The 14,180-nt window shown below is 35.6% G+C and overlaps 1 protein-coding gene across 17 annotated transcripts in view; it reads right to left on the bottom strand.

The window, feature by feature from the left end:
- Positions 1-9,801, bottom strand: part of LOC136832195 (glutamine--fructose-6-phosphate aminotransferase [isomerizing] 2-like) — a 47,006-nt gene extending 37,205 nt beyond the window's left edge. For 10 of the 17 annotated variants that reach the window (XM_067092979.1, XM_067092981.1, XM_067092984.1 and 7 more), the window contains exon 1: positions 9,673-9,801. In XM_067092979.1, the coding sequence (XP_066949080.1) occupies positions 9,673-9,679 (7 nt within the window). In that variant the 5' untranslated portion in view covers positions 9,680-9,801. Of the gene's footprint in view, positions 1-9,105; positions 9,248-9,672 lie in introns of those variants that run through there. The other 7 variants (XM_067092980.1, XM_067092985.1, XM_067092983.1 and 4 more) reach the window with 3 other exon arrangements.
- Positions 9,802-14,180: the final 4,379 nt, after the last annotated feature.

The following is a 14,180-nucleotide window of genomic DNA, read 5'->3' as shown; positions in this document are numbered from 1 at the left end:
AGAGAGAGAGAGAGAGAGAGAGAGTCAGTCTAGTTTATCAAAAAAGTTTAGTCTATATCAAGATCACGAAGTTAACCACTACCAATGAAGATCTCCAAAAGGTATGAATTTCACAGAACTGACTTATCATCTCAGAACCAGAAACTCCACAATGCAGAGCAAAAACGAAGCTCTTGAACTGAGGAAGAGGATCACCTTGAGGAAGTTGTCCACGGTCTCAGGGATTCCACGGGGTCCAGATAACAAATTCACTTGCGCAGTTATTTTTCGTTTAATGAGACTGGTCACAATCGAGCCTTTCTTGTTTAAGCTTGCTCTGATTAATTTCGATTTTTTCCCTCTTTACTGACATTCAAGAAAGAGAGAAGATAGAACCAAATTCACTTTGAATACGGATTCTGCACAAGCAAGCAATGACGAAAAAATTAGCAGGGTAACAAACTGAGGACTGTTTAATAAAATCTAGTAAAGCTTTCAAGACATTAAACTGTCGTCTTGATAAGAATATCTATCTGATCTATAATGAATGCGGACGATGATCTGCCTACTAGACAACTGACCAGGCCTCTTACTCTACTTCCAAAGCTTCCTACTTTTTCATTAATTTTGTGACCTTGAACACGCGTCAGCAACATGCCCTATCTCTCTCTCGTTGAATAGTAAAATGAACTGTAAAATGTATTTTTCTAATATAAAAGATAAAAAATCTCTCTCTCTCTCTCTATCTATCTAAAAATCTATCTATCTATCTATCTATCTCTCTATCTATCTATCTATCTATCTATCTATATATATATATATATATATATATATATATATATATATATATATATATATATTCCCTCTGCACGTCGCAAGCCAGCATTGTACACTCCAAAATACGAGTCTGCTTAACCACAAGTGTCTAGAGAAAAACATTCACTACACGAAAGGGCGTCCACGTCAGAGACTCGACTTCTTCCCTGTTGGAGAAGAAGAAGAAGAAGTAGTCACGTGTCTCGTCAGTGATCACCAAACACAACCGACTCGTTTTCCTTGGATAATGGCACTCGCTTCCTCTGCGGACCATAACTAATGATTAAAACTACAGTGCTTCGATAAAGTACTCACGGAAAACCTTGCACCCCGGAGCCATAAAATGCTGGCAGAGAAAGGAAAGTAATGTAGAACCGAAGACAAATTATAAATCATACACGCCCATTTGTTAAAGTACTTGCAGATGATTCTGCTAATAAATGCTCTAGATTACCGAAAAAACAAGAAGTACACCAAAAACTGAATATGCTCATATACAGGAAAAGGAAAAAGAGGAGACACAAATATCAATCCACAATATCAAATACCTACCCAAAAAAGGGTAAACACTAGAGGACGCGTTGCCAAATATGAATACAGCACACAGCCGAATAACAATGAGAGAGAGAAGAGAGAGAGAGAGAGAGAGAGAGAGAGAGAGAGAGAGAGAGAGAGAGGCAGTAAACAACCTTGGCATTAAGAAGTACCGTATGGTTCTATCCCTTCTCCAGTAATTAGCCTAACTGATACTAGAGTAAGAGGTACACAAAAAAGTAATTACTTTTTCACACCCAGATATTTATCTCTATACACAACACAGTAACATATATATATATATATATATATGTGTATGTGTGTGTGTGTGTGTGTGTGTTTGTGTGTGCGCGCGTATATATATTTACTTATAAATATAATTATATTTGTATATATATATATACTGTATATATATATATATTTTATATATATATATATATTAACTCTATCACTTACACAATTATCTGTGCATTCATACAATTACTGACAGGGCCTCACTGAAGTTGGATGGTACCTAACGGAGATATTTACTCAATAAAAGTTACTTTTATTGAATAAACATCTCAGCTAGGTATCATCCAGTTTCAGTGAGGTTCTGTTAGTAAATATATATATATATATATATATATATATATATATATATATATATAAATTCTTATAAAAAAGCAAATTACATTACAATGACAATAAAACATGCCAAAATGTATAGATAAAAAAGGAAGCAGAAATGCTATATGTTAGCTACTATGTCTACACGTCGCCAAACACCAGTTTCAACATCGATAACCCAGGAACTTACATAAAATCTTGTTGCGCATTTCTTTCGTTGTGGGGAGGGGTGGGGGGGACAGGATACGAAGAATTATCTGCAACCTGAAATTTTCGCGAAAGCTTCATCTGACGGTGAACAATATGAGCAAAACAGTAAATGAAAATGCACCCTGAAATAGCACTTTGCCATTATTCACCTTTCCTCCACATGTTATGTGATAACCCTGCTTAGAGAAGGGGTTTTCTGGGGTTAGGAGAGGAGGGAGGGAGAGAGAGAGAGAGAGAGAGAGTGCAATGTATACTTGCCGCATTTATGTTTAAGCATCATGAGGTCCAACTTTCTGGACACGACAAATTAACATTTTGGGACAGAAACTAGATTTAGTGTCATGTCCTACGTCATAAGTCCAAAACGATAAGAACTGCAAGTGGCTGATTTTTCAACGAAACATGTTCCCACCCTCCTACCCGCAACAACCGCCTACCCCGCCCCAACCCCGCATACACAAACACACGCGAACAAAGTTGATTGTCTACAGTCCCTGGTTGAGACAACAGATACGTTTCACCTTTACGTAAGCTCCCGTCCCATGCGAATATCAGACTTCCAACTTCTCGGCTTATAAAATTGAGAAGAATGTCAAAACCGTGTGAATACATAGCGATAGATTCCCAAGATGCAGTAAATCTAGGAATCTGGCCTAGATTAGATTAGATTTCCAAGACCATTGGGAGAGTGTCACGCTATTTTTTTATTCTTCATTTAAGCTGCTATATAAAATCCTCTGACTGTTGAAACCACAAGAACTTACAAAATTACACGATTTCAATTTTCCTAGTTTTCCACAAGAACTTATAAAATTACAGGTTTTCAATTTTCCTAGTTTTCTTCCAAGTCTGACCAATTTAAAGATTAATCTTCATAATCATGTGAAAGTATTCTCATTTTTCTTTATCTTTCTTACATAGTTTATTCTTTACTTCTGTATTTCTTTCTCTGTACTGGGCTGCTTTCCCCACTGGGGCTCTTGGGTTTGCAAGATTCCGGCTTATCCAACAAAGGTTGTAGCTTGGCTAATAATGCATTAATAATATAATAGTAATAATAACTTGCTTGAGCTCATTTTTTACCGTGAAACCTCCATAGACTTTATTCGACACACAGCAAGGTATCAAGTAGTACATATTGATACGAAAGGGTGTTTATTCTGTTTACAGGAGGAGTAAAAATTCCAAATGATACATATGTAATTGCCAAGATTAGAATGAAAGTCAGGGAATAACATCATATACATAATACATATGTATATATATATATATATATATATATATATATATATATATATATATATATATATACATACATATATATATATACATACACAGTATCTTGGACGTGAATCACGTACCACCAGAGAAGTATTAGCATACAGTAAATGCTGTTAGTCAACATCAGGTTAAGCTACAGTCTGTACCCGAAACTAAGTACCCATAGGTGAAAACATATTAAATATTTTACAACTAAATCCCCCAAATGAATAATTATATTCTCTCTCTCTCTCTCTCTCTCTCTCTCTCTCTCTCTCTCTCTCTCTCTCTATATATCTATATATATATCTCTATATATATATATATATATATATATATATATATATATATATATATATATATATATATAGCTACCATTTCACCAAATCCACGCAGGATGCTGAAAAGAAACATACATTAAGAAATAAATAAAAAGAATTAGAAAGTGTAATCAAAATTAAACGCTTCACGAAGATTGTATTTAACAGCAAGGTGGGAGAGGCATTCTCCTATCATGTATCCACCGTAAAGTGGCGATAAGGAAGAGAGAAATTTGGGTGTGTAGCCCTTTATCAAAGCCTAGATTATGTTTTAACCGGATCACTGCTGAAAGCTTGGCCTTTTCACACCTATTTCGTAATGTTTATATCAGATTACTAAAGTACTCCCACTGATATTACCGCGCCTCATTCCAATATTACAGTAAAGATTTTAAAATTTAGTTTCTACATCCCATAAATTTGTTGTGTCCGATACGACAGTTTTCAATTTCTTATGCTTTTCGTAATGCGATCACTGGTTGTATTCTTTTGGTAAAGTAGCCGATAGTTATATTCTTTTGGAAACGCAGTCAGTGGTTGTATTATGTGATCATTTCATTTTTCGTTTGGCGCATTTGTTTGAGGAGCAATGCAATCAACGTTTTCAGGACAGATAAAGAACGCACATCATGGGAAAACTTCGGCTTCAAAAAGAGCTTCCTTTAAATGAAAATAATATTACAGAATAAGGTGTTCCTTGAATCATTTTCAGTTTTCCGCATCAGTGGCGCAAAAACCGATTCCTAGTTAGACGTCAGCACTACATTTGACTCCTGGTTGTTGGTCCACTGGAGATAGTAATGCCTCTCAACCAAAACTAAATAGCGAGTTATGCGAGAAGAAGACACAATAACCAAACAGGCCTCGATGAATTAAAAAAAAAAAAAAAAACTTTTTTTACAGCGGACGTGATAGTCACTTTCACCCAACTGTTCTCAATCTCTCCAGCCGAACCTTGTCCTGATGAAACTTTACGATTCAAGGTGGCCAGATGAACATAAAGGAAAAACTGAAAACCTGAGAAGCAACTAACAGAGAGAGAGAGAGAGACTAACCGCCAAGGTGTTTCTAAAAGGTATGATTGCCATTTCTTAACCATAGCCTACGTAGGTTGGGTCTTTACTCGAGATGGAACACAGTCCAACAGCATCTCAGTAACAATATAATTAATTGCCTGAATATCTGAATGTTTTGCAAAAAAAGGCAGATTAACTGAACATCCTCACTCAGCAATCTATTTCATTTTCCTAAATCGTGTTCTGATTTTAAATCCGCAAACCCCACAGACGGTGAGCCACTTTCAGGAACCAGTAAAACTCGTTAGACATGTTTTACAGATTCGCCAGCTAGGACCAACAAAACTTTATACCTACCAGAGAGAGAGAGAGAGAGAGAGAGAGAAAGTGATGGCCACGGGCAATAACCCCATGAGGAGAGCAACGTTCGACTTTCACCCAAGTCAAAGTCAACTTTCATCATTATGACAGTTATGATAACGACGTAAATTATGAATATACCTACGAAAATCTAAAGCCTATGAAACCAAACCATTAATATCTCTCGTTGCTTAAATAAAATACATAAAAAATATAAAATCATGCTAACACGAGCTTGACTAACACCTCTAATTCCGCCAGATTCCGAATTTGAATACGATTTTACAACTAAAAGCAGGCTTTTGGCACAGCATAAAATCACGTCCTAATTTAATGACCTACAGAATAACCTCTAGGAAAACTTGCTCTTGCTACTTCATTGAATGAAAACGCACCTTCAAAATTGGAACATTTTAATTCCAGTTTAAAAGCCACGTGAGCTATGAACTACTGTATATGAGGTATAAAGACGTAGAAACTTTCCATTCTTCACTTGGTCTTATCCAAGAAGATTACCTGTGTATAATATAAGGGTGAGTCATGCATTCCTTTCTTAAGTCTACAGCTTTACAGAATAATTTCAATTAAGAGAAATCGATGATGAGTTACCAGAGATTACTTCTTCATGACAACAAAAGGCTCCTAGAGGCACTCATAAGGAAAGAATTGACCAAGAAAGCACCTGGTGCAAGGATAAATCTTTATTTCTATATTGCCATGCTCTATGGCAAACCAGTTACAACTACTATAAGTAGAACTGATTCCCGAAGAAACTACCTAAGGCAATAGAGCACAAACACTCCATGTACCAGAAGCTCAATCATGGACAGAGAATCATTACTTCAGACCATCCCAAGAAATGTGGTGATTTCATAAATTTGTTTGATAATTTTCACCATCAAAATGGAAATTTTACTAGAAATATCACAAAACCATTGCTCTAAATAATGCATTACCATTATTATCATCTAGGATAAAGAGATATTGGTAAAAATACCAAGACTAGCAATTTGATCAGATTTAAAAAAGAAGAGGTACCAGAAATACAGTTCTCAGTAAGATAATGATTTTACTACACTAAAGCACAAGGTCTCGAGTGGAGACACTGGAAAGAATACCAGAGTACTATGAGATAACTGTTGGGGTCCACAAAGGATCAATACAGATTCCTTTATGGCTCATCATACCAATTGAAGAAGCTACAAAGGCATGCTGAAAGGGATGCCCCAGGGAGCTGCTACAAGGCAGATGACTTGATGTTAACATTTAAATCAGAGGAAGAGATCTTAGGTTTTAAATTTGGAAGTTGGCTGAAAAATACAGTACAGTATAAGACTGAAAATTAACATAGTACTGTACTGTAATTCCAAGGCTTAAAGTGACATGAAGGAAAAAGGCAAAACAAGTCTATCCAGAAAAGTGCCTTTGCATCTGGTGGTACCACAGCATGGGCTGGAGAATACAAAATATAAATAGATGGGATTTTCAATGGCAAAAATGTACAAGACATGCAAATGGTGAAGAATGTTTAAGAGAACCATCTTGTAACAGAAGGGCTTAAATAAGATGGTAAAATATTTTGTTACCTTGGCAACATAAAATTTTCATGTCAAAAAAAAAGAGTACTGTGCTAACCTGGATAAAGTGAATAAGATTTTTATTAAACAGCAAAATCTTTCACATGTAAAGGACATATACTTCTCTACACAACACATACATGGGCACTTGCAACATTAACCATTAATTTTTGCAAGGCTTCAAAGACTCATACAATATGCATACTTATGAAGTGGGGTTTTATTTCTTTGTAGCTTTGATTATTTCAGTATTATTTCTTAATTTTTCAACCATAATTTGCTGAGTCATTAGTACAATATTTACATTTTTCTACAGGCTGTTAGCATTTGTCAGGTGAATTTTGAATATTAATGGGTAAGAGATATTTCGTTGAAATATCTAAGTTTTGTATAATAATAATGAAGTCAGTGAATGATTTTGATTACGGTCACAAACCTCTTTGAGACAGAATTATCCCATAATGAAGTCATATCTATCAATATTAATACTGATGATCGTTACCAAACTTCAGCTCTTGTTTACACATCAATTGCCAGTTTCAGGACAAAATATTCATTTGTTCCAAGACATGCCTTATAAGAGTTTGTCATACAATTGGAGTGCCTTGCATTATTTCTTATGAAGCCTCAGGTTAAGTCAGTGCACTCACTAAAGTGTTTTCAACAATATTTCAATTTATATTTTCTTTCCAAGAATCTTAAAAAAAAAAAAAATTACCCAATATTGAAACAGAAATGCATGACAGCTCACAGGTCTATTCCTTTTACAGTTCAAAAAGTTGAAATGTAAAAACTAAAAAATTTGAGATCACTATTCACTTTTTAATTTCTGAACTTCAGAAGAATGTGTGATACCAGTCTATACAACAGCCTACCTATCCCCAACTATACAGTTCCCTTGTAAATGTGAGAACAAACCAGATATATTCCAAGACTCAATATTACCCAACCATTCACTGTATACCTGTCTTTTTTTGCATCTTCTGCACATTTTGATGCATCTTTTAGCATTTGTGCTCCATTTACACAACGACTTCAAGGACTTTACAATTTTGGTGACAGAGAACTAGAATTTTCCTATAATTTATAAATTTAATGGTGTGATGCACAAGTATAAACTTTTCTCTTAAGGACCACAACAAACCATCCCACCAGTCAAAGTAGGTTAGGACGCATTAGTACTTTAGAGCGTCAGATTCTATACAAGGTTAGGTTAGGGTACAATTCCAGGATGTGGTCCTAGGGTAACACAGCCCTTCCAACCTTAGTTGGGCAGTGCATCTTATTCAAGATTAGAATGTACAAATTATAAATAAAATTTTTTATGGGGGATAGGTCAATTTGCCTCTACCCTAGTAGTGGCATCTTAAACACATCTACTTAGAGAAAGAAAATCAAACCTGTAATTTTATCTGATTTCTTCCTCACCAGAACACTTATGGGATTGCAATTTGGTTCCAGAAATAACTGTGATGCCTCATCTTGTGGATTACAACATCCCTCTCCTCACAACAGGTCTGGTCTCATGAATATTTCTCTTGAGCACATGGTTTTCTATGCTATGTGAGGTTGCACAAGGTTAGGAGTTAATTTCAGGAAAGGATCATAGGAGGCATACCCAAATTTCCCTGATACTACTGAAAACAGCATCCAATGCAAAAGTATGATAAATGTATTTCAGATAACAATGGATACCTCTTCCATTTGGAAGGGGAAAGGGGGATGCTTAGGGTGAAAATTTCCTTCTACCTTTGTGGTGACATCCTGGACGTTCAAATATTTTTCACATTTTTCTTGCCTTTGTGTATTTCAGCATCACTGAAATATACTGTAGCTTCCCTCGTGTTATTTTTTTTTTGAGTGACATTGATTGGCAAGACAAAGACAAAAACAAGTGTTAGCTAACAGTGATGGTACACTGGACTTATCTTACAGGCTGCAATTATACCAGTGACTCGAGTACGGTAGCCTACAGTAAAGGTTAAAATGTCTCAAAAACTTACCCTAAGGTCCATGGCAGCGTAGGCCACGCTACGTATGTTGCAAATTGTAAAGGAACCGACTACAAACTAGCATGCAAGACTACTATAGTTGTGATGTTATAAAATATCCAGGCTACTCTGGTCTAGGAGTCCCACGTTAGGTTAGGTAGTTGTGGATTATCTGCACTGGCCTGAGCTAGCCTACTCCTATTTATCAATCACGATATATATTTTCCAGATGATGCAATTCATGAGAAAATACGAGTCTGAAGCCAAGTTTTACAGGAAACTGTATGAACAAGCTATACTGGTACGGTCATCAAAGTTTGGGTAATTAAACTTGACTTCTTTCACAGATCCTAAGTTGACTACCGGCAGCCTAAACAACACGATGTCACACATGTATCTTAATTTAATAATTGGGTTTTATGAAGAAACTCACCACACATTTCAAAGTGGGAGCAAATTCCCAGTTATAACAGCCTCCAACAGAACACCGACAGCCACGTCACCGAGGAAAGTTGTTTTACTCACAGAACTGTCACACACAGACGCACGCAAACCAAAATAAACAGACGACAGATGTGCTTCACTAATAATTCTACGTTTCAAAAATTAGTAATGTAGCAAAAAGAATGTCTCTTAGAGAGTTACCTTAGGTATTTTGTTGTTTGCTGTACGCAACATTTCATTGTACTGTGTTTTTTCCTTTATCAAAAAAATATTTTCCACACTTCTGTCTCTGCTAGAAACTATATTAAAATACAAAATAAATCGTTTGTTGACACGTCAACACTAAAAGTTGATTGCAATTTACTTAATGTGTAAGTTTACCATTACATTTATGTATTTAATAACTGGAGATTGTATATAATTTATATTCTCCTGTATTGATCCTTACTTTATGAAACAAAATATATATTTTCCTCTGAAGTCTTATGCTAAGATTTGTTCGAAATTTATCCATTGCTTAGAAAAAATAGAAATTTATCTGTTAAATGCCACTTACCACACATCTTTGTCGGTTTTGAAAGTTGAAGAATAAAGTACACTAACAAACGTAGGAGACTCGAGCCAGCCTGACTACAACTCAATTAATTTCTGGAACACAACCACCTTTATAGTGCCCAAGACACACCTTCCTCTGACGTCAACAGGTAACCAATCACGGCAAGAGAAGTTCTATTGGCCCCGCCTTCTAGAGCAATTTCAACCAATAGGACCGCTTACACAAGTCTACTTCACAAGAAGTCAGAGTTATCAGGTAAGTAAATTCGGATAAATAATGGCACGAATTTTACGTGCCGTTATTTACTAACGATAGATCGTGTAACAGAGGTTTTGATGCAAGACACAAGGTAGCGGAAGAGTGTACAAAAGGACAAGGCTCCCAACTTCACCAAGAGTTGTTTTTCCCTCTCCTTTACAAACACTGGAGATAGACCTTGGATGAATTATAGGTCTTCAAATTCTTTCGACTGCTGCAGGTTCAACAAACTAACATAAGACACTTTATTCTCTAAATCCAATGATATACTATGATTATTCTTAGTAAGTTGAGAGCAAACATTATTATTGCTAGTTTCATAGTATAATGATAATCATCAGCCTCGTTCAACTGCTTTTTATTCAAGCGTCCAGAGGATAGAACGCTTGACAGACAAAACGCAGCATTAGTAGGATATCGCTTAAACTTCACATGGAAGAAAACTGACATGTTAGAAATGACCGAGTGAAAAAAGGACAACCAAAAGAACGATACACAACCTGACCTTTTCATAACAGTCCGTGTATTACAGCATTTACTGCTCAGTGCTTGGATAGATGACCAACTCGAAAAGCCAGACCCCGCTGGTACATAAGAATCTTGATCAAACAATGAAAATTGTAGCCATAGCAACAAAACTGTAAGGATGAGGTTTGTTAAAGGCCTATGCCCTTCTCCCGCCTAGTCACAACCCACCACACTCACCTGATTATCAGGCACTCAGTTCCGTGATTGAAGGCAGAAGAATGAACTTTGACGAAGTTAGGCCGCCGGTAAAAAATCTGAAAATCTGTTAACTTAAAGTGGAACGGTAGGGTTTATATAACTAAAAAAAACTTGTCGAATGAATAGATCCAAGAATCATTGAAGATGTCAAATGCACCTCCAGTATGAAATGTCTTGATAAGTTGATTAAATTAAATGAGTGGTGATGAACAACATCAGAGGTGAAAGAGATTACTGCAACTATTATTCATCCGAAACCGACAGGTGATAAAAGCTGCAATAAATAAAGCAACATGGCTGAAAAATGAGTTATAGACCCATTTTCAGTGGACCTTCTTATCTGTCAGTCATTCTGATGATTGACAGCTGCAGTGGCCTGTTTCACCTGTGATTCAGTTAATTATCAGCTAATTCATCAAGATATTCTAAATCTGGGGCACATTTTCCTATCTTCGCTGCATTCTCGATCCGTTCGTTTGCCACATTCTCTCTCTCTCTCTCTCTCTCTCTCTCTCTCTCTCTCTCTCTCTCTCTCTCTCTCTCTCTCACACACAGCATATAGATATTTTCCTTCACAATATTCTTATGGCACGTGTACAGCTCCTGAACAAATTCAAAGTAATATAAACGAGATAGAAAGAGATGACTCTTTCATTCTGCGCCTGCCTAAAGATGGAAATGTGAAGGCAAGTCTGCTCGTGCCATGTATCAGCGCTTTATTATAATTCATAAACATCACAAATTAGGAAATTACTGGATTGTTTCAGACAAGCATGAATACATGTTCGGTTCATGAAGATTGCCATGATGATGATGATGACATTTAAATCAACATTATCATCGTCTCATATGGAACTGGTATTATATAAACAGAGGGTATCAATACCTTATTCTTCCAGATTACGAATGGAAGACATTAACTGAAAAATAAATGATTAATTACGCCACTGAAGCCAAAAGCGTAATGTAGAACAGAAGAACGTGTAATAGACTAATTCCAGGAAATAATGTATATAAATCATAATTAAATTTTGAAAAAAGGAAAAAGAACGTCATTGTACAAGGAAAATGCATCGGAGAATTGTATTCACATAAATGCACGATGAATTTGATGAGAATGACGACATGGACAGTCAAGAGTCAAAGGGAATCTTGTAACCAAAATAGGTGAACTTCATCAGGTGCTGGCGATCAGCCTAGACAGGTCTGGATGGCGCCCGAACTTGATCGTGTACTCGTAAAGGGAGCATGAGTGGTAACAGCAGCAATCCTTAGGTGATCCTGTAGAAGGATCCTCAAACTAAATGACGTGGGAAGTCAGAGCCAAACCAGAGTCCCTAGAGAGGGATGGTTAGATGGTGAAGAAAGGTGGTGGGGTACGAGAAGAGACTGGCATAACTTTTGCGCACACCATGTTCGGTAAGATTCGATGGTGCCATAATAGTACTAATGATGCCCGCACATTAATGATGTATATTCGGAGAAATAGAGGAGAGACCAAGTACTTTAGAATTTATTTTTTTAGAATACTGTAAATTAGGACAGCGTGACCGGATCTTCAGGTAACAATGAATCTGTACATAAGAACCAGCTCAAATCTTCTAAAACCTTTGTACCCTTATCAGATAACGGTTGGAAAATAATGCCCTCTTTAGAAAGATCAGTTAAAAATTACTATGTTTTCCTTTGCTTAGTTCATTGTACTTATGAGGACGTAGAAGAGGATATCACACGGAAAAAGATGGAGGAAATATAACAGCGTCGAATAGTATATCATTCTCTTTGGCAGATATTATAACAAGAAATTCATCAAGAATATTTTTTCTGGTCACAAATGTTGTCGTAAGTCTGGTAAACTACATATGTTACCGAGGAATTCTTTTACATGCGTGTAGAAGAATGTGCGACTGGTGTCTGTCTATTTTCACTTTTTATGACTTAGTTTTTATATATATAAAGTCATAAAAATTAAAAATACATATATATATATATGATATATATAAAGTCCTCAAAAATTAAAAATACATAAACACAACAAATATATATATATACATATATATATATTTATGTGTGTGTGTGTGTGTGTATAATTGAATCACGAACATATGGAACGTGATGAATATATAAATAAAGACAAAATCCACGAAGGAAAGAAACAACGGAGTGCTGCAAGGCCATTAGACTTACCGTCCTTTACTTAGCTAAGTAAAGGACGATAAGTCGAAAGGCCTTGCAGCACCCATTGTTTCTCTTCCTTCGTGATTTTGTCTTTATACATATTATTTATATATTATATATATATATATATATATATATATATATATATATATATATATATATATATTATATATATATATATATATATATATATATATATTATATATATATATATATAATATATATATATATATATATATATATATATATATATATATATATATATATATATATATATATATATATATATATATATATATATATATATATATACACTAGGCTTAGTCACACAGGCTTTCCATGCAAAAAGGACAAGACAAGAAACCTGAATGAATATTAGAGCTTTCATTAACACTTTCGCTTTTATTATCATTATATTATTATCCAGGTTTATCCTGTCGGCCTAATTTCGTCCAGCTGACGTACCTCCATTTATGTGTTCATAACTCTGTGTAACAACTGTTTTTAATAGATAAATATGTCAGTGTTCAATTTCTTCTCGAATGCCTTAAAAGTTAGTTGCCAGCCTTTTTAGTTTTCTGTAAAAGAAATCTATTGAGATGACTTTGTCTGTCCGTCCGCACTTTTTCTGTTCTCCGTCAGACCTTAAAAACTACCGAGGCTAGAGGGCTGCAAATTGGTATGTTGATCATCCACCCTCCAGTCACCAAGCATACCAAATTGCAGCCCTCTAGCCTCAGTAATTTTTATTTTATTTAAGGTTAAATTTAGCCATAATCGTGCGACGGGCAACGATATAGGACAGGCCACCACCGGGCCGTGATTAAAGTTTCATGGGCCAGCGGCTCATACAGCATTATACCGAGACCACCGAAAGATAATCTATTTTTTATTATACGCTGTACGGAAAACTCGATTGCGCCGAAGAAACTGCGTGGCATTTTTTACTTCTATCTTAGAGCGACTTCCTGAAAAGTCCGAGACCATTGTGCAGAAAATCCATCTACACTTGATAAAATTTTTGAGTAGATGGTATCATTTGTAGTGATCTATTTTTAATTTGTCTTTCGTGTTATTGTTTAAACAGGTGAATCTATTAGTTGTAGTATACGTCAATATGATTAATAAAATTGAAATAGTTCCCAACAATCTAAAATTAATATTATCTGTTTTTGGGTGTAGTCAGCCAGTACTGATTAGCCTAAGAATACCGAGATATCGGTAAATAATTGATCCCTTGTGAGATATCTCAGGATTGAAAGTAGACCAGTCCAGATTTAGTTTACGGTATCTCTCGTACGAAGCTTCACGGTCACTTAAAGTTCAACCCGGTGTCAATGAATAGC

Source organism: Macrobrachium rosenbergii, chromosome 49 (assembly GCF_040412425.1).
Source record: "Macrobrachium rosenbergii isolate ZJJX-2024 chromosome 49, ASM4041242v1, whole genome shotgun sequence".
Taxonomy (NCBI): domain Eukaryota; kingdom Metazoa; phylum Arthropoda; class Malacostraca; order Decapoda; family Palaemonidae; genus Macrobrachium; species Macrobrachium rosenbergii.
The sequence above is the reverse complement of the archived record's forward strand: the minus strand, read 5'-3'. Positions and strand labels throughout refer to the sequence as shown.